The 19,428-nt window shown below is 57.3% G+C and overlaps 1 protein-coding gene and 1 long non-coding RNA gene across 20 annotated transcripts; one reads left to right on the top strand and one right to left on the bottom strand.

Moving 5' to 3' along the window:
* Nucleotides 1–2,768: 2,768 nt before the first annotated feature.
* On the bottom strand, nucleotides 2,769–9,460 carry NOTUM (notum, palmitoleoyl-protein carboxylesterase). The gene is made up of 11 exons (XM_055579838.1): nucleotides 9,129–9,460; nucleotides 7,932–7,984; nucleotides 7,754–7,849; nucleotides 7,176–7,236; nucleotides 6,863–6,921; nucleotides 6,349–6,451; nucleotides 5,509–5,700; nucleotides 5,282–5,382; nucleotides 4,573–4,720; nucleotides 3,307–3,354; nucleotides 2,769–3,075 (listed from the first exon to the last, which is right to left on the bottom strand). Exons 1-11 carry the CDS (start codon nucleotides 9,458–9,460, stop codon nucleotides 2,769–2,771), a joined length of 1,500 nt encoding a protein of 499 aa, XP_055435813.1.
* A 6,383-nt stretch (nucleotides 9,461–15,843) lies between these two features.
* Nucleotides 15,844–18,749, top strand: LOC129651143 (uncharacterized). 19 transcript variants are annotated; one of them, XR_008714032.1, is made up of 6 exons: nucleotides 15,844–15,987; nucleotides 16,630–16,674; nucleotides 16,962–17,034; nucleotides 18,003–18,064; nucleotides 18,301–18,509; nucleotides 18,605–18,749. It is a non-coding gene; the product is annotated as an uncharacterized LOC129651143 (long non-coding RNA). The 19 variants fall into 19 exon arrangements; XR_008714033.1 differs by having other exon boundaries at nucleotides 16,962–17,014; XR_008714034.1 differs by having other exon boundaries at nucleotides 15,852–15,987; nucleotides 16,627–16,674.
* Nucleotides 18,750–19,428: the final 679 nt, after the last annotated feature.

The raw sequence follows: 19,428 nt of genomic DNA on the forward strand, positions 1-19,428 counted from the left end.
GTAGTCCATGGGGTTGCAAAGAGTCAGACATGACTGAGCGACTGAACAACAGCACTCGCAGTAAGGCACAGACGCTGGAGGTAAGCTAAGCCTCCTTCCTTCTTTATCAGGAACATGGGGAGAAAGGATTTATTCATTTGGTGAAATCCCATTGGGCCTAACCCACAAGTATAATGTTCAGTGGGCCTGGCACGCCCAAGACACCCAAAGCCACCCTGTTACTCTTTTCAGTCTACCTCACACAGAGTAAGGCAAGTGTCTGTGCTGATGTCACCACCTGCCGCCCTTCTCCACACAAAGAACTGGCCTCCAGCCAGCGCCTCTGGGGTCCCTCCCCCAGAGGCCCAGCTCTGACCGCAGCATGGACCCCTCCATCCATGCAAGTCTCCCCTGGTAGGTGAAGGCCAGGCCCCTTTTGGGTCCTCCCAGCCCCCATCACCGACTCGATGGACGTGAGTTTGAGTGAACTCCGGGAGTTGGTGATGGACAGGGAGGTCTGGCGTGGTGCAATTCATGGGGTCGCAAAGAGTCGGACACGACTGAGCGACTGAACTGAACTGAGCCCCCTCTCCCACTGGAAGCCCACTGTCATGCTGGGAACCCTGTTCATGCCTCTCCAAAGAGGCTGCTCCCCAAGCCAGCAGCCACCCCAGGGTCCCCCTTCTTTCATCTCCAGCCTTTGGCCACACCCCTCCCTGACCTCACTGTCTCCCTGGGTCAGTGAGACTCTGTGGCCTCCCACAGGAGCCGTCCAAACAGGAAACCACAAATGGGCCATTTAAGCTCCCCTTGGGGAAGCCAACTTCAGTGGGTCCAGAGCTCAGGGCATACTCCCAGTCTTGGGGGGCCGTTGAGAGGATGAGGTCTCCGTGATGCTCCCTATTCTGGGATTGAAGCTGCAGGCTGCCTGAGAGAGACTGGGTGATCGGAGGCTAGGAGCAGGGTCCAGGCATGAATCCTTCCTCTGTCCCTTCACATAGCCTCTTCAGGCCTCAGTTTCTTTTTTAAAATTTTTATTAAGATATTTGGCTGCATCAAGTCTTTCCTCTATCCCTTCGCATAGCCTCTCTGGGCCTCAGTTTCTTTCTTTTTTTTAATATTTATTAAGATATTTGGCTGCATCAGTCTTTGTTTCAGTATGTGGGATCGTTTGTTGTGGCTGGGGGTGGGGGTGCGGGGGCTTAGTGGCCTCAAGGCATGTGGGAGATCTTAACTCCTCAACCAGGGATCGAACCCATGTCCCCTGCATTAGGAGGCAGATTCTTAACCACTGAACCACCAGGGAAGTCCCAGGGCCTCAGTATCCCAATTTGCAAATTGAGGCTTGTAATAAGACCTACTTGCTGGGCACTGGGGGAATCAGGGTGTCATGTGTGTGGGGCACCTAGTGCAGGGAACGCTGAGGAAGCCAGGTCTATTGGAGAGTCATGACCTGGCCACCTTTGGAGGGGGTGCTTATCAGTATGTCACAAAACCCACAGGGGCTCACTATCTTTGATGCACATGCCACCTCGGGGTGCCTCCATGGAGATGCCGGCCCATGAGCCTGTGCACAGTGGCACTGACACGGGCTAGTCACGCGGCCCTTTGTACCTGAAGACAGTATGACGCACAGAGCTCACTGAAGACTGGGAATGTTCTCTTCAGTCCCAAGTTGCAGCGGGAGGTAGAAACCAGGCAACGAGTGTATGGTGTGCAGTCACATGTGGAAGGACAAGATTGTGTGTATGTTTGTGTGTGTGTGTGTATGTGTTTATGGGGAGGCTGTGTCCTCTGGGACTAACCACAGAAGCAGAATCAAGGGCTGGCCTACAGGGAGAATTTTCACCCTCCAAAATTCTGCCTCTTTCAAATTCTGGACCATGTGCATGTGTGATGTTGTGAAAATAAATATAATACAAACTTCAAAGAATGTGCTAGCTGGGTAGGGAGTGTTTTGTGATAAAGTTTTGAAAGTGGAGATTGCTGTTGGAGACACAACACTGTAGATGTACAAATGCTGAGTCGTGCCCTTAGAAATGGAGGAGGTGTGGCGTGAATGTCACCCCAAGATCAAAATAAAGAGGAAAGGGAGCTCCAAACCATGCTGGGGGCTTGTCTGAGACAGGCCCTTTGCTGCTGTGTGTGGAAAGGATGAACAGAAGGAGCAGAGGTTGGAAAAGGCCCCGGAGTCCCTCTCAGCTTCTCCGTGCTGCCCTGGGTTTGTAGGGGGTCTGGGTCAGGTCGGGGTGTGAAGCAGGCAAAGTACCCCCTCAAATAAACACATCTACAGGGTGAGGCTCTTTTGTTATCTTTTCTTCATTATTTAAAAAAAATATGTTACAAAACAATATCATTCACTATATATTTCTTGCTTATTTTTCTTTTTTTAAAAAATTAATAAAAAAGTCACTTTATAAAATAATACAAAAGGGCAGGAGAGGCTGGGGGACTGGGCTGGGGGAGTATGCCTTCTGGGCTGGAGGCTGAGGAATCCAGTGCTTCTGGCTCCCTACCGTGGGTTGGAGGTGGAGGGAGTATGGGGCGGTTAGGAATGAGGCGATGGGGATGGGGGGGGTGTCAGGAGGGAGGGGCAGGAGGGGGCCAAGGACCACAGCCAGGCTGATGGCAGGTCCACCATCTCTGGCTGGGGCCCCTCAGAGGCAGTAGGAGAGAGACAGTGAAGGTTGCCAAGGGAGGGCATCCAGACCCAGGGTGGGGATGGCAGGGGCCCTGCGGTCCTAGGAGGGCAGGAGGGCCTGGAGGGGAGATGGCCAGGGTGAAGGGCCCTAGCTTCCACTGCTCAGCATCCCCAGCAGTTTACTGGGCTCCAGGCCCTGCTGCTGTGCTACTGTCTGCACGTCGAAGCCCATGTGCATCAGGAACTGGGCCACATTCATCTCCTGCCCCGTGAACTGGTCCCGGATGGTGGGGCATGAGGGGTTGCAGTGGGGCCAGGGGCAGCTGTCCACCAGGTGGATGGGGCAGCCCTTCAGGGGGGCTTTGTTGGCCTTGTGGCTGTCGTGGAGGCTTCGGTCCCAGCAGTGCAGCGCTCGGGGCAGCGAGGTCCCCTTCACCTGGACGTCTGTCCAGTGGCTGCAGACAGAAACCCAGGTTGGGGATCACTCGGGTGTGGCCAAAGCAGGGGACGGCATTGCCACCACTGAGTTCTTGCCACACAGCTGGTTGTGCAAGTGGTTTTGAAAACCCTCAGAAGAAGCCAGAGCTGGGGAGGCTGGTGGCCAGGCCTGCTGGGGATGGGGGCGTTGCAGATGTCTGGATCGAGAGCCATGGATACGAGCGGTCCTGGGGCCAGGGGGCACTGACCTTCGGATGATGATCTCGTGAGAGAGGCAGGCGGGGGCAAAGCTGGCCCTGTTAGGGAGAAGGCAACCTGTGAGCAACCACATCCCACCTCAGCTCCTTCCCTACCCCAAAGCGCATAGGTCACAGCTCCTCTCCTGGGAGGCTGTCCCCTACCTGGCTCCTACTTCCCTCCTGCCGCTTGCTGTGTTGGCCAGTGGCTCCCCCTACGCCTTATCCCCACCAGCTCCCAGGTGCCCTACTAACCCCTGTCCCTTTCTGCCTCCAAATCCTGCTCAGAGTGGGGGCTCTGCTGGACAGGTGAATATTTGTTTTTAAATAGACTTTAGTTTTTCACAGAAGCTTTATGTTCACATTGAAATTGAATGGAAGACATAGATTCTTTTTCATCCCCTGCTCTTATCCATTCACAGCCTCCTCCATCATGAATATCCCCCACCAGTTGGTATGTTTGTTACAATCAATGAACCTAGATGACACATTATCACCACCCAGAGTCTGTAGTTTACATCAGGGTTCATCCTTGGAGTTGTACTGTCTATGAATCTAGACAAACGTATAATGACACGTGGGCTTCCCTGGTGGCTTAGATGATAAAGAATCTGCCTATATGAAGGAGACCAGGCTTCAGTCCCTGGCTTGTGAAGGTCCCCTGGAGAGGGGAATAGCTACCTACTCCAGTATTCTTGCCTGGAGCATTCCATGGACAGAGGAGCCTGGTAGGCTACATGTCGCAGTCGGACATGCCTGAGCGACTAACGCTACTACGACCGTAATGACACGTGTCCACCGTTGTGGTACCATACAGAGCAGTTCCTCAGCCCTAAACATCTACTGTTCTCCACCTATTTATACCTCTCTCTCCCAACCCCTGGCCACCACTGATCTTTTTACTGTGTCCATAGTTTTGCCTTTTCCAGGATGTCATAGGGGCTTCCCAGGTGGCACAGTGGTAAAGAATTCACCTGCCAATGCAAGAGATGCAAAAGACTTGGGTTCGATGTCATAGAGTTGGAATCACACCATATGTGGGCTTTTCAGACTGGCTTCTTTCACTTGGTAACATGCATTTACAGTTCCTCCTCTTTTAGCGGCTCAGTTGCTCACTCCTCTCTAGCGCTGGGTAGTACCCCTTTGTCTACATTGACCACAGTTTATCACCTCAAGGACCCTGGGCTGCTTCCTGTTTTCCATCTTTGCAGCCTCTCTTTTCAAGTCAAGTGGTTTAGTATGTATCTGGGGGGCCAAGTGGGGTCCCCACACACTCACGGCACATCCTTGAGTGTGTTCCGCAGCTCACGGCCCAGGTTCTGGATGTACAGCCATTGGCCCTCCTGCACCGGCTGCCCCGTGAGGTGCACATTGTCCACAGTCAGCTGGGCCTCGTCAAACAGCCACTGCACCACGAACACCGGGCCTGGGGGGATGGCTCAGCTGGGCCTCGCCTCGGAGCTCTGCCCCCCACCCCAGGCTCCAGGGGCGGAGGCCACAGCCAGATCCACAGCAGGCTCACAGGCCAGCCAGGCCCTGGCTGCAGAGTGCTGGCGACTAGTCCCCCTGGCACGCTGCCTTGAAGAGGTGCCTCGTTCCCTCCTCCCACCTTGGCCTGGCTCCCAGGACTCCGCTTTGACCAAAACATGGCGATTATGTTGCTTCGAGCGTGGTGCTGGCGAGGGACAGCCAAGGCCCCACGCAGGGACAGCACTGGGATTCAACTCCAAGGCACGTTCCTCACCGTGGGTGTGGTCAGCGTAACCAACCATCCTAGTTTGCTTTGAACTGAGTGGACGTTTAGTGCTAAAACTGAGAAAGTCCTGGCCAGGCTCAGATGACTTTGTCAACCCTTCTTGGGTGTGGCAATGGTCTCTGAGCCTAGCCTCTAAGGACTGGACTCCAGGCTGGGTTTCCAGCAGACACAGAAAGGCTGGACACCCACCGCCAAACCCCACCCCCCACTCCACCCTACGTTCCCACTCACAGCGCAGAGTTGGGTAGACTTTGTAGCCAAAGAAGCAGTTCCATTCCTCGCCCTCCTTGAACTGGCGCCGACAGCGCTCCGGGACCACCCCGTTCCAGTACCTAGGCCACACGCTGCAGGTTAGGCTGCTCTCCCCGCTCCCACCCAGCCCCCACGAGCTCCTCCACCCCCTGATGCCACCCAATCCCAGGCCTTCTGCACAGAATGGGCCCTCCCTCCCGGGGCACCTGATGCCCCGGCGGATGGCCTCTGTGGGCGCGCAGGTGATGGTGTCGATGCAGTCTGTGCGGCGGTACTGCTTGTTGTCCAGGAACCAGCCGGAGTCAGCCAGGCCCCGCACCTGGATGGCTGGATAGCCCAGCTCCTCCAGCTGCTCGGCCACGCGGTCCACGTTCAGCAGCACCCCCGTGCCCCCCGCACTGCAGGGAAGGTGGGAGGTCAAGCGGGGCAGATTGAGGAAGGACACTCACCCAACAGGCCTGCCCAGCCCCAGCCCATTCCCCAGGGCACAGGGAGCCAAGAACATTCTGAGCTGCCATCACGTTCTGGGTTTGTGTGTAAGGTGTTGGAGGCAGAGAAGGGCTGGCAGAGCTCCAGGCACTGACACAGAGCTAAGTGTCGGGTCATCTCACTTCCTCCCACCCCTCCTTCCCTCCCCCACTTCTCACTCTCTGACTCGGTTCCCTCATCTGAAAATGAAGGTGAACTCTGTGGTCCAGGCCCCTCTGTCCATTCCTTAGACAACCCCTGAGTCCCCCACATGCCCGCTAGGATACAATGACCAGTGGGTGTGATCTTGCCTACAGGGACCCCAGCCCTTGGCGGTGCATCAGTCCACAGCTAGCCCCTAGTCAACTGCCTAGGTCACTGTGATCCAAAGCCTCCCTCACACCCAACAACCACGGAGGCAGAAGCGTCTGCGGGACAGCTTCCAGCCACATGGCATTCGGGAGCCAAACCTCAGAGATGCCCCATGTTGCTGAGCCTCCTGGCCATGCGTCTGCCCTGGCTCAGCCCCATCTTCTCCCTTCCATCCACACTCCCACCCCAGCCCCTGCCCAGCCCACCTGCTCCCTGCCAGCAGCAGCACCTTGGCCCCACTCAGCCCTTTGCCCAGGAGCTCTCGCACAACCTCCCGGATGATGAGGGTGCCCATGAAGGCGTACTCATCTGCACAGAGAAGGAGAGCTGGCTTCAAGTGGTGGCCTGGACAGCCAGTCCTCCCATCCCCAGGTTGGAAGGAGGTCAGGTATAGCTGGGTATCTGGAGGGTCTTCCACAGGATGGGAACAGGGGCAGGGGTAGATTGAAGGAAGGTGGGTCAGGTACACAAGACTGTGCTGGGGGCCCTTCCTCGGGGAACACCTAGGAGTGAGGACCCCCCTCCCCCAGTGTCAGGCCAGCCATGGACAAGCCAGGCAGTGGGTGCTGGGGGCGGGCACCCTGGGACACACTATCGAAGGGTTAGAGGGAGTCACAAGGCTGAACGTCTGTATTTCCCCACAAGTGCTTGTCCTCCCTGCCCTGCCTCTGTGGGGGTGGGGGGGGAGGGGGTGGAGGGGAAGGAAGGCATGGGACTCACTCTTCTCAGACTTGGATGAAGCCCCACTCCACACATCGCTGGAGCAGTAGGGGATGAAGCTGTGACACATGGATGGTATGAGCCTGCCATGTTCCTCTGTTGCCCGAGGACCCCAGGAAGGATCACCCTCCTCGGGAAGGACTCCTGAGGACAGGACCTCCCTAGGAAGGACCTCTCCCAGGACTGGATCCCCTTAATGACAGGATCCCCCAGGATGGACTTCCCCTAAGAACCTCTTAGGAAGGAGCCTCCAGAAAGGACCCCCAAGACAGAACTCCCCTCCCCCAGAAAGGACCTTCTGGCTCCCTCTTACACCATGTTGGCATTCCACCAGTGGGGGTTCTCCTCTGGCTGGGAGGACAGGATCCCTGTGCCTGTGATAGGGAAGAACAGAGGCAGTGGGTCTTTCTGGTGGGAGCAGGGCATGCAGGCAGGGGTGAAGACTATAGGAAGGTAAGCGGATGTGGAGGGATCCTACCAAGCTCCAGCAAGGAGGTGGGTGGTGACACCCACCTGAACTAAGGTTGCTGGGGAAGTGGGGAATGGATGGGTTTAGTTACTCCAAGGAGTCTCCATGACCAGGATGCCCAGCTGGGCTGTGACTTTTGGACATGACCCTCAACCTCCCCCCCTTCCACCAGCTACTTTGACCAGGGACCAGCTCTGTACTGTGTAGCCAGGGTGAGCCCTGGGAAGTTACCTGTGGAATAAGAATGAAATGTTAGAGTGAATGTTCCCTAACCTTGGTGGGGTGGGGGACGGATGGGGTGGGGCCTCTCTGGGGATCTAGGGAATGAAGGAGAAGAGGCTTCTTCCAGGACTTCCAATTATGAGCCCCTTTCCCTTCCCCTCGCCTCCTGGGGATTCCTCGGCAAACCCTGGCGAGCTGACCTGTGCGAGTCCGGGGCCAGTCCTTGGAGCTCATGAGGCGCCGCATGGTGTCATATCGGGAGTCGCAGTTCTCCCGGTTGAAGCAGTACCAGCCTCCTGCGGGCACAGCCCACAACCTCAGGGTCCAGTGCCGAGGGGACCCTCCTCTTGCCCCGCTGCATCCGCACCTGAGACTCACCTTCCAGAAAGAGTAGCCATCGCCGGCTGCCCTTGGATTCCTTCAGGTAGTAGCTGCAAGGGAAGTGAGTGGAGTGCGTGGTCATGGCGGTGGGTGGGGGGGACGGCGAGCGGGGGCTGCAGGGTCCAGCTCGGGGAGATAGGGGTCATTCCACCTGTCGCCGGGCACGCGCCGGCCGCACGGGGGCGCCAGCGGACAGGCCCCCGCAGAGCGCGCTCGGCCGGGCCAGCGGCGGTCAGTCCCGGGAGGTGGCGCTCGCGAGGCGGGGAAGGGCGGCGAGGGGCTGTGTGGTCCGTGGAAAATCCCCACGGCCCGCCCCGCGCGGGACCCGCTGTAACCCCGGCGCCGGCGGCCAGGCGGGATGGGGGGTGGGGTCTTCGCCAGGGCTCCAGATCCTCCTGGGATGCGCAGTGGGGCTTGGAGAGTGAAAAGCACTCTCGAGGGTGCGTGGGGCAGGGGTACCGGGTCGCACAGGCGGGCGTGGAGGGGCGCGGGCGCCATCGAAGCGGGGTCTCATCCTTCCTACCAAGGTCGGACCTAACGTCGTGTTCCTCAGGCTGTGCAGTCACTGAGGGCATGGGCACCCCTAACCCCTCCCCAACCCTCAGCCTCGCATCCTTCCTTGATCTGCTAGGGGCTGGAGAGGGGGTGAATGCCGCACCCCAGGTCCTTCTGTCCCACCTGCGCCCCCTGTCTATTCCTCCGGCTGGCTGGATCTCTGGCAGTCCCAGCAGCAGCCCGGAGCAGACGGGGCGAGTTGAGCTGGGATGGGGGTGGAGGTGCGGACGGCAGGCGTCTCTCCGCCCCGCTGTGTCACCTCCTCTTGCTGGAGTCAGGGCCACTCGCGGACTGCCATCTCCCCGCCCAGGGAACGAAGAACGCGAGCACAGGGACTGGGTACCTGTGGCCGAGGGGTCAGTGCCCGGGGCTGGCCCAGGACCAACGCTGCCCCAACCCCCGCGCAGCTAGTCGCCTAGCAGGGCCCTCCCCGGAGCCAGCGCCTCCGAGGCCCGACGGGAGCCTTTCCCTTGTGGGCGACCACCGCTGCGGCCAGCAAGGACGGTCCAATGCAGGCTCCGTGCGTCTGAGCGGGGACAGGGAGGCGGGTGGTGCGCACCCGCTGGCGACCAGGCAGCCGGCGGTCCCGGGGCCACCGACGGGGGCGCGCTGGTCGCGGTGGACGGGTGCAGGCCTTACCCGGCCGGGCTGCCATCGTTGCAGGTCACCGACGTGTTGAGCAGGAGGTGCAGGCGCAGGTCTTCGTTGAGCTGCTGCGCCGAGCAGGGGTACAGGGACTGCGCCAGGCTCTTGACCTGTGCCATGAAGCTGTCCATGTTGCCCTCCACGGCCGTGAAGTCCAGAGGGAAGCTCTCCACCGGTTGCCCGGCTGCCGGGGCCACCTCGGCCCGCGGCGGGGGCGGCGGCGGGGGTGGCTGCTGACCTCGGCGCCGCCAGGTCTTCCTGCCCTCGCCGCCCCCGGCCCAGTGCAGAAGGCCCAGCAGCAGAAGCACGCGCACCCCTCGGCCCATGGCCGCACCGCTCGGGCCCGCGGCCACCTGCGGAGAGCAGGAGGCGTTGAGGCGGCGCGGTGGCGAGGGCGCCAGGCCGGGGGCGCCCGGGCCGCGGCGCGCCAGCCGCGCCTGCTCGCTCGCCCCGCTCCCCGCGTTGGGCCCGGCCGAGGAGGCGCGGGCGGCTCGGCGTCGAGGCTCTCGGGGCCGGGCGCCGTCGGCCTGGGCAGCTGGGACTCCGCGCGCGGCCGGCCGAGGGCAGCGCAGGGTCTGGGTGCGCTGGCTCCGGCCCGCGCCAATGAGCGGCGGGGGCCGAGCCTGGGCGTAGTTTGCGGGGGCCGCGGCGGCCCGGGTGCCCGCGCGTTAGATGTGCCGCCGCCGCCGCCGCCCGGGCTCGGCGGAGGGGGAGGGGGCCGCGCTCGCTCTTTTCTTGGCGGAGGCATCGCCTTTTCTTCCCAAACCGCAAGCCTGACGGAGGGGCCTGGACTACCCCGCCGCGGCCGCCGGAGGCGCTCCCGGCCCGGCTCCGTGGGGGGCAGCGCGGCCCGGCGGCCCCGGCGGCTCATTCACCGCGGCCAGCCCGGCGCCGCCGCCCCCGCCCCCGGGCGGCTGGAAGGGGCGGCGCACGGGGGCCAGCGGGGAAGGAGCGGGGTTTTTCCGCGCGGGGGGGAGCTCGGTTGGCCACGCGGCGGGTCGGCCCGACGGGCTGGGGGCTCACCTGAGCCGCCGGGGGCCCTTCGCTCCCGCCGCCCAGGCCCAGAGCAGCGGCGGGCGACTGGCACCTCGGTCGGCAGCCCCCACCCCGAACCGGCCCGGAGTCCCGCGCTCACCGCGGCCCGCGCGGGCGGCCCCGCGGCCCCGGCTCCTTGGCGTCGCTCGCCCAGCGCCAGCCCGCTGTACGCCCGGCTCGGCTGCCTCCCCTCTGGCGCTGGCGCGGAGCCGCCCGGGACTTTTATCCAGCGGGGCCCCCGGGATCAAAGCGACGGCGGACACAGGGCTCCGCGCCGAGGGGCCGGCAGCAGAGGCGCCGGGGCCTCCCGGAGGAGCGGACAGGTGTGGCGCGAGGCCCCGGCGCCCTCGGCGACCTGCCGGAGGGACTGGGCGCCGCAGCACGGCGCCACGGGGGAGTCGCCCTGTCCCGCGCCTGGGTGGACAGATTCTGGGCGGCCCTCGGAGGCAGTGGGGGCAGAGGGGGCGCCGCCACTTACCGAGGTCAGTGGGCCTCGGGGTGACGTCCTGGTTCCTCCCCGCGTGTGCTCTGGCTTTGCATCCTGAGCCAGGGACCCCTAAGAACCTCTCCCCGCCCCAGCCGACACCGGGGCGTGGGCCAGGATGGAAGAGCTCCCGGCTTGGTCTCTGTTCAGTGACCTCCGGGCAATAAAGTGTACCTGCCCCTTCGTCTCACCTTCCCAGCGCACCTCACTGGGGACAGAAGGAGAGTTCTCCTCAGAATCCAAAATGGGGTGTGTGTGGGGGGTGGGGGGGAAGCTGCTTACTTAGGGGCTTGTTCCGGGCTGTGTGGACAGACAAAAGAAAAAAAGGGGGATTTATTTGCCCCACACACAACACACACTAAGCACCATAGACAGCTTTGGTAGAAAGACCTCTCATTCCCCTCCCAGCCACAGCTTCGCGGATGTTATTAAGCCCTTCCAAAGATAAGAAATAGACCTTGCCTTTCGGGACAGGGGTCTAGAGCTGGGGCACAGCTTCCTGAGCTCCCTCCTGACTTGGGGCAGTAGAGAAGCTGTGTCCCCAGGGAGGCAAGCACCTGCAGCCCCTCTGAGGCAGGAGAAGAGAGGTTGCCAGAGCCTCTGGCCACACCAGGGACCACTGCCCCTGCCTTCCCCTCCTGCCCTGTTGGCCCCGAGCACTGTCCTCCTCAGCAGTCCCTGGGCTGGGTAATGAGTTGTGGGGTAAACAGTTACCACACCCACCCTGCACACACACACACCAGGCTGCTCCAGCGGTCTCTCAGAAGACACAGTGAGAGACCAGACAGGGCCCTTGAGAGCTTCTCTGTGAGGCTGAAACTGTAACTTCAACCTCGAAGCCTCGTATCAGGCTGAGGTGCCCCAGAGGTCAGCCTTGGCTGGAATCATGCAATGGAGAAGAGGGCAGACTGTGACAGAGGGCCTCCCCACAGGCACCCATAGGGCAGCTGGGCACCCATTTTCCTGCTGAGGGGACCGGAGACTCAGAAGTGCTAGCGGAAGAGCTGAGTGTGAGCTCTGTTCATTCAAAAACCCACACTTGCCACACTGCGGTTGTCAGGTCAGTATACAGGCCCTCCATAGGACTGGCCAGAGACAGGCACTTCAAAGACAGATTCTCCCATTTGAAGGTGTTCCTAGGCATTGGGGAGAACGTGCCCCAGGAACCTTCTCCATCTAAGAGTCTGTTATTCTAAGTCCCAGGCAGGGAAATACTGCTTCCAGCCGGATGGCAGGATTGCGTAGAGTTCTGCTTCACATGGACCTGGCTCTGAGCCATTTCCTGGCAGGAGATCCTGGGCAAGCTCCATGACCTCTCTGTGTGCCTCCGTTTCCTCTTCTTTAAAGCAGGGCAACGACCGTACCTCCATCAGAGGGCTGTTGTGGGATTACGGGAGCCCATGCGTGAAAGTGCTCAGCGCTGCGGGAATGGCAGTTATGACTGCCAATGGAATTCCAGTGTGAGGGGGGAGCTTGCATGCTGCACTCGCTGGCATTACTGTAATGAGATTTAGCCTGCACTTTGACCAAAACGAGTTCCTGTTTGCTTTATTCAACACCTCTAGCAGTATTGAAGAGCCTTCCCCAGAACTTGCCTGTCCTTCCGTGTCTCTGCCTTTCCCACATCCTCTTCTTTAAAGCTTTAGACCCCGGACCCCAACTCTTGGGGGCAACAGCTTCCGAGAGCCTTCTGGAGCTGTTCATACCCCGTTCTCCTCTCGACTCTCACAGACTGGCTCTGTTCCCTCAAGGGCCAGCTTTACCTTCTGCACCTCGGACTCCTCCAATTCAGTCTTCAGCTCCCAAAATCTGGGACGGAGATTACCAGGACAGCAGGTTGGCCTCAGTTTCCAGGCTGCCTGCATTCAGCCTAGAGGCCGCCGTGTCCCTGACACGTGGGAGGAAAGGGATCCTGGACTGAACAGTGGAAGTTCAGATAACACCTCACACCCACTAGGATGTTTGTGATAAAAAATATGGAAAGCAGGGAATTCCCTGGGAGTCCAGTGGTTATGACGCACTCAGTGCTTTCACCGCCAAGGATCGGGATCAATTCCTGGTCAGGGAACTAAGATCCAGCAAGCCATGTGGTGCAGCCAAAACAAAAACAAACAAAGGAAAACATTGAAAACAATAAGCATTGGTGTGGGTATGGAGACACTAGAGCCCATGCATTGCTGGCAGGAATATAAAACAGTATAGCTGCTATGGAAACAGTTTGGTGGCTGTGCAGAAAGTTACATACAAAATTATCACATGGCTCAGCAATTCCACGTCTAGGTACAATCCCAAGAGAGATGAAAACAGGTGTTCAAACAAAAGCCTAACCATCACTGTTCACAGAAGCAGTACTCACTGTAGCCAAAAGGGGGAAACAACCCAACGTCCATAATGAATAAAATGTGGTCCATCCACACAATGGACTATTATTCAGCCACGAAAAGGAATAAAGTACTGACCCGTGCTTCAACATAGATGAACCTTAAAAACAATAAGGCAAGTGAAATAAGCCGGAAACAAAAGGCCACATATCTTATGATTCCATTTACATGAAATATCCAGAGTAACTAAATCAATAAAGATAGAAAGGCCTTTCTTGCTCAATCCTGTCTAACTCTTTGTGACTCCATGGACTGTAGCCCTGCCAAGCTCCTCTGTCCATGGAATTCTCCAGGCAAGAATACTAGAGTGGGTAGCCATTCCCTTCTCCAGGGGATCTTCCCGACCCAGTGATTGAACTCTGATCTCTTGCATTGCAGCCAGATTCTTTACCCTCTGAGCTACCAGGGAATCCCATAGGGATAGAAAAGCAGACTGTTAATTTCCAGGGGACAGGGAGGAGCAGGGAGTGACTGCTGAAGGGTACAGGGCTTCTTTTTGGGATGATGAAAATGTTCTAAAATTGGCTGTGGTGATGGTTGCACAACACTGTGAATGTACTAAATGCCACGGGATTGTGCACCTTAAGGGTTTTTTTGTTTGCTTTGGTTTTGGTTTTGGTTGTGCTGGATGTGCAATGCAGCTCATGGTCTCTTCCTTTCAGCACTTGGGCTTTCTCCAGGTGTGGCCCATGGGGTCTTCTCTAGTTGTGGTGCATGGGCTTAGTTGCCCGGTGGCATGTGGGATCTGAGTTCCCCAACCAGGGATTGAACCCATGTCCCCTGCTTTGGAAGGCAGATTCTTAACCATGGACCACCAGGAAAGTCCCTAAAGTGGTTCTATATTATGAATTTTACCTAAAAAAAAAAAAAAAAAAACCAAACACCTAAGGGTCTAACCAGTGGTGGTCAGCAGGCTAGGCCTGAAGCACCAGGTAACTGGCAGGGAAGGAGGGTAGGTGAGTGAATGTGGTAGGCTGGTCCCACCCTGGAGATTCAGTTGGGACATGGGATGTGCATGCCACTATTCACTTATTAGACAGATGTCTATGGTGACCCACACAATAACAGATGTAGCCGTGGGGCTGAGAGCCTACATCTGCTCCTGCTGGGCCTGCAGCTGGTTCTCTGAACCTCAGGCTTATTATCTGTAGGGTGGGAACGAGAATACTACCTGCCTTCCAGGGTCATAGGAGCATGAAATGGGGCGGGACTTGTATAGGTCAGTGAGCACGTGATCAATGATGGTTGTTGCTCCCCAGTGGATGCCAACCATTCTTCAGGAACCAAGGCAGACTGCGGTCCTGGGCACAGGGGGCTTGTGTGATGTCTGGAGGGCTGACACTCAAGCTTGAGGAGGAAAAGTGGGAACAATGGCCCATGGACACCAGATACGCTGGACGTGGGACTCACGCTTCTGCCAACCCTGCCCCAAACCATTGCCATGTCCAGGTAGTTTCTGCATCATTCCTGTCTCTTGGCTTCCTGGTTCCCGTTCAGGTGGGCAATAGGTGCTTCTAGCCAAGCTTAGATCCTATGCATGCCCAGGTGCAAGGAGGCCTAGGAAAATGAGAGCCCAGAGGGGAGCCTCTGCCTCTTTTGAAGTGCCATCTTTAGCTATGGGATGGGGGTTCAGGGGCTGGCCCTTTGGGGAGGAAGTTGTAGGGGAGGGAGCACAGAAAGAACTGATGAGACCGGTCCACGTGTGGCATGGGTACACGCTCAGCCACTTCAGTCGTGTCTGACCCTGTGCGACCCTATGGACTGGAGTGTGCCAGGCTCCTCTTTCTATGGGATTTTCCAAGGCAAGAATACTGGAGTGGGTTGCCAAGCCCTCCTCCAGGGGATCTTCCTGACTCAGGGATCTAACCTGTGGCGTCTCCTGCATCTTCTGCATCGCAGGTAAATTCTTTATTACTGAGCCGCACCAGAAGCCCTGTCCATATGCGTCCACATGTGCCTAGTTTCTGGGAAGGGGGCATCAGAGATGGAACATTTTGGGAAACAACAGCTAGAGCCCGAGTTGGGGTAGGCTTGGGGTCCCTGCTGGCCAGCAGGCTCTGGGGAGGAATGTATGGTGGGGGGCAGTCAGTGGTGCAGGGGATCCCACCTGTTGGACTGGGCCTTCAGGGTCTCAGGATGTCCAGAGGCTCCAGACTCAGTGTCCTTACCTGGACTTGGGTCGGCCCCGTATCACATAGGTGGCTCCCTCCTGGGGATCCCCAGGGCCCTGAGCCCAGGGCTCCAACAGCACAAGGCTGCTCTGGGCTGCAGCTGCTGCCTGCCGTCTGGGGCCCAGCTGTTCCCTGCTGGCCTCAGCCGCCCCGCCTTGCACAACCACCTGGGCGGCTCTGCATCCCAGCTGCTGGCCTCTGAGGCCCAAGAGGGCAGGAAAGTGGGGCAGACCACCACACCCCCAACCAGTGGCTTGCCCTGAACGGAGCCCCTACTCCCCAGCCAGCCAAGAGCCCACAGCTAGCTTTGAGCTGGGGGTGGGGCCTCAAGTTGAGGTCACGCAATCTCAGAACTTGAATCTGCTTGGTTTCCCCGACCCCCCGCTCTCCATCAGCAGAAACCCCCTTCGGTTCACATCCTGGGGCCTTGATGAGAAAAGCCCATCCCCTGGAGCCGTCTGGTACAGGGTCTGGGGCCACCTGGTCAGTTCCAGGCCTTTACAAACAACTCTGAGGCATGATGTCAGAAGTTGTCCTCTCCTGTTTGCAGGTGGCCATTTGCAGGCCTGGCCTGAGCAGCCTTGGGATCACCTGCAGAAAGGACCCATACACCCCTCACCGTTGGAATGGGAGCACGTGGGAATCAGAGCTCCCTTTACTTAGGGGTGAGAGCCTCTAGGGCTGAAGGAGGAAGCTGAGTACTAGATGTGCCTGTCACTCTGCCACAAGCCCCGCTCTCCCATGCCTGTGAACAGAGGACTGGTAGAGTTTTCTGGCCCCAGGTTTGACCCCAGCCCACCCTCCCCACACAGCCCCACCTGGCTGGTGGGCGATCCTGGCTGAAGGACTCTCCTGGATGCCAACCCATAGCTGACCTGGGCTAACTATGGAGTGTCAGGGTCCACCGGGGTCCCCCTGGGACCAGCCACATTCCAAAGCTGAGGGGAGGAAGGTGATGGGGATGGGAGGGGCTTCCTACACATCTGTGGAGATGGGGCTTCTTGGGGGTGTCACCAGAGCATCCATCTGCAAAGTGCCAGGGCATGCTCCTCACTATATAGGTGAGAGGGTGCGGGGGAGGTCAGGCTGCCCCAGGCCTGTGGAGAGGGCCAGAGACAGCTCCTCCTTAGTTTTCCCAGCTGCTGGCTCTGCTGAGCCCTAATGAGCTCCAGTCGGCTGGTCCCCATCCGAGCAGCCTGCTGGTCCTCAGCGCTGGCTGCAATAGAGGCTGCAGGCCATGTGACCTTCGGCCCTCCCTCCCTCTCACCCTGTGATCCGCACGTGGCCTCTGGGGAGGCAGAAACAAACCCTCAGATCTGCCACTGGGAACCTTTCAGCGCCAGCGACTTCAAAGGGGGCAGCAGGGCGGCGGGGGCGGTGGATGCTTTTCTTAAAGAGCTACACCACTTTTTAATTCAAAGCAGATCCTGGGAACAGCTGTCAAGCCACTGCCTGGGAGGGACGAGGAGGTGAGGAGGAGCAGGAAGGTGGCTTCCCTGTCCACTCCAAATCCCACTGTGTTTGCTTACAGAACTGGCTAGAGGGTGGGGCGTTGGGAGCTATGCTGAGCACTTTCCTCACACCATCTTGCAGAAGCACCACCACCCTCCACCCAGGAGTCAGGATCCACTTCTCAGAGGAGGACACTGAGGGCCCAGCAAGCTCCTGAGTCAAGGGTGTTGATTCTTCTGCTAGCTGGTGGCAGCTTAGAAACGGAACTAATTTCATGAAATTAACAGTGTGATCTCCTTTCCAGGTGTGAGTAGGAGCCGAGATTCTTACCCGTTCAGATGTCTGCCTGGCCTGGAGGTCACCAACTGAGACCAGATGTGGGGCAGCTCCATGCATGGTGGTGGGGGCGTGGGGGTCCCTGACGATCTCACATGCACTCACTGGAGCCCTGTCCCAGGCTTGTCTGCTGGGGATAAGGGGGCAGATGATGGAAACACCTGCTCAAGGGACTCCACAATGTGAGGTCACGAGTGGACAGAAAACGATAAAACCAGGCAGAGGGCAGCAGGCGGGAAACTATCAGGGAAGCCCCCCAGCAGGTGACTTGTGGGCATCACCTTTCTGATGGGAGGGAGCTGAGGAAAGGCCTGGAGAATGGGCTGAGCGGGCAGCCGTGAGATGGAGAGTGCTGAGGGTGGACGGCAGGCCACCATCAGGAACTCACTTTTTTTTTTTCCTTTGGCAGTGGAAAGCCTTAATGATAATACAGATAATCACCCAGAGAATCTATGTTGGAAGGTGGATTTTAAATTTATTAAATTTAAATTGCAATTTTACTACAATTATATCTGTCTATATATATATATTTATGTATATTTTAAATGCATTCAGCTGGAGTGTAAACACAGCATGAGGCAGGGCTGAGCCTCCCCAGGTCCAGCTCAGAGGAGCCTCAGAAGCCACGTGCTCTGAGAATGAGCCACAACTTTCCCAAAGAGACAGGTGGAAGGAGCTTCAGTCCCCAGGTCAGCCCAGCCAGGGGCTTTTAAACCTTAACCTACAACCTGAAGTTCTAAGAGAACTAGTTTGGGACATTGTTTCTTTGGAAAATACAGCCTTGGTCCCATCAGGGGCACTGGGGAAAATAACCCCTATTACTGCCCCCTCACCCCAGCATTCAGGTGGGTCCTGGGCCAATGTTGAAGGGAGTCTGGGCAGCTTGGGGTAAGGACTCTGGCCTCACCTTCTGACCTGGCTCAAGATTTCCCACAGACACTGAGTAGAATTGCTGCCTGTGATGTTTGTCTGGCTCACCTGCACTGAGCCTCCACCTCCCTGCGTCTAGCTTTACAGATGAAGAATAGAGGCCCGGGCAGCCAGGAGATGTCAAAGCTCTGCTTGGTGCAGGTAGGGGAGCCTGGACCCCAAGCCCTGACCACTCTCTGGGGTCAAACCTGGGGCCAGAAAACTACCAGTCCTCTGTTCACAGGCATGGGAGGGCGGGGCTTGCGGCAGAGTGACAGGCACATCTGGTACTCAGCTTCCTCCTTCAGCCCTAGAGGCTCTCACCCCTAAGTAAAGGGAGCTCTGATTCCCACGTGCTCCCATTCCAACGGTGAGGGGTGTATGGGTCCTTTCTGCAGGTGACCCCAAGGCTGCTCAGGCCAGGCCTGCAAACGGCCACCTGCAAACAGGAGAGGACAACTTCTGACATCATGCCTCAGAGTTGTTTGTCTAACCTATATAACATCCAGGACTCAGTGCTCTGGATGTACCATATGGTGGAGTGGAGCAGAGTTAGACGAGGTTCCAGAGTGAGTCATACAGGCTGCAGAGAAGACAACAAATAAAGGTATGTTCTGTGTTACCTGCTGTGTAAGAAGGAAGGAGAGAATCTGCATCTGTGTCCACTTAGCTTCTGATACATGCATATGCTCATCTTTGCAGAAAAACAGGAGGGCCACCGCAGAACTGGAAGATTACTTCCTATGTGGGTGACGGTCAGAGTGATGAAGAGGGAGTGACCCTTTTCTGGCTATGTGTCATTTTATATTTATAACTTTTGAATAAAATAATATTTAACTCAAATAAATGAATATTTTCCATAATCAAAATATAATATTAAATAGAAAAAGAATGAAAAAGACCCTAAAATTCAGTAATAAATTATTTTTTGATTCATTTATTGTATATCAAATCAACATAACCACACAGAAAAAAGAGAATTCAAATAGCTTTGAACACCATATTCTGAATTTCAGTGTGATATATTCTGAGGACAAAAATAATTACAAAGAGATCTTGAGATTTCCTTAGTAGGTTTGGTTAGTAGCAGGATTGTTATAGTAATTTCAAAGCTATTTGGAGGGCATTTTGGAACAGAGTAAATTAATAAATATGTTGATGCTGCTGAAAAAGGGTTCTTACTGTGGATAAGGGTTTATTTGGTTGTGCCTTTTTTTGGTAGATTGAAAATGGTTGAATATTGACAAATTCATACAGTTCAGTTCAGTAGCTCAGTCGTGTCCGACTCTTTGCGACCCCATGGACCGCAGCACGCCAGACCTCCCTGTCCATCACCAACTCCTGGAGTCCACCCAAACCCATGTCCATTGAGTCGGTGATACCATCCAGCCATCTCATCCTCTGTTATCCCCTTCTCCTCCTCCATCAGGGTCTTTTCAAATGAGTCAGCTCTTCGCATCAGGTGGCCAAAGTATTGGAGTTTCAGCTTCAACATCAGTCCTTCCAAAGAACACTCAGAACTGATC

Source organism: Bubalus kerabau, chromosome 4 (assembly GCF_029407905.1).
Source record: "Bubalus kerabau isolate K-KA32 ecotype Philippines breed swamp buffalo chromosome 4, PCC_UOA_SB_1v2, whole genome shotgun sequence".
Classification (NCBI taxonomy): domain Eukaryota; kingdom Metazoa; phylum Chordata; class Mammalia; order Artiodactyla; family Bovidae; genus Bubalus; species Bubalus kerabau.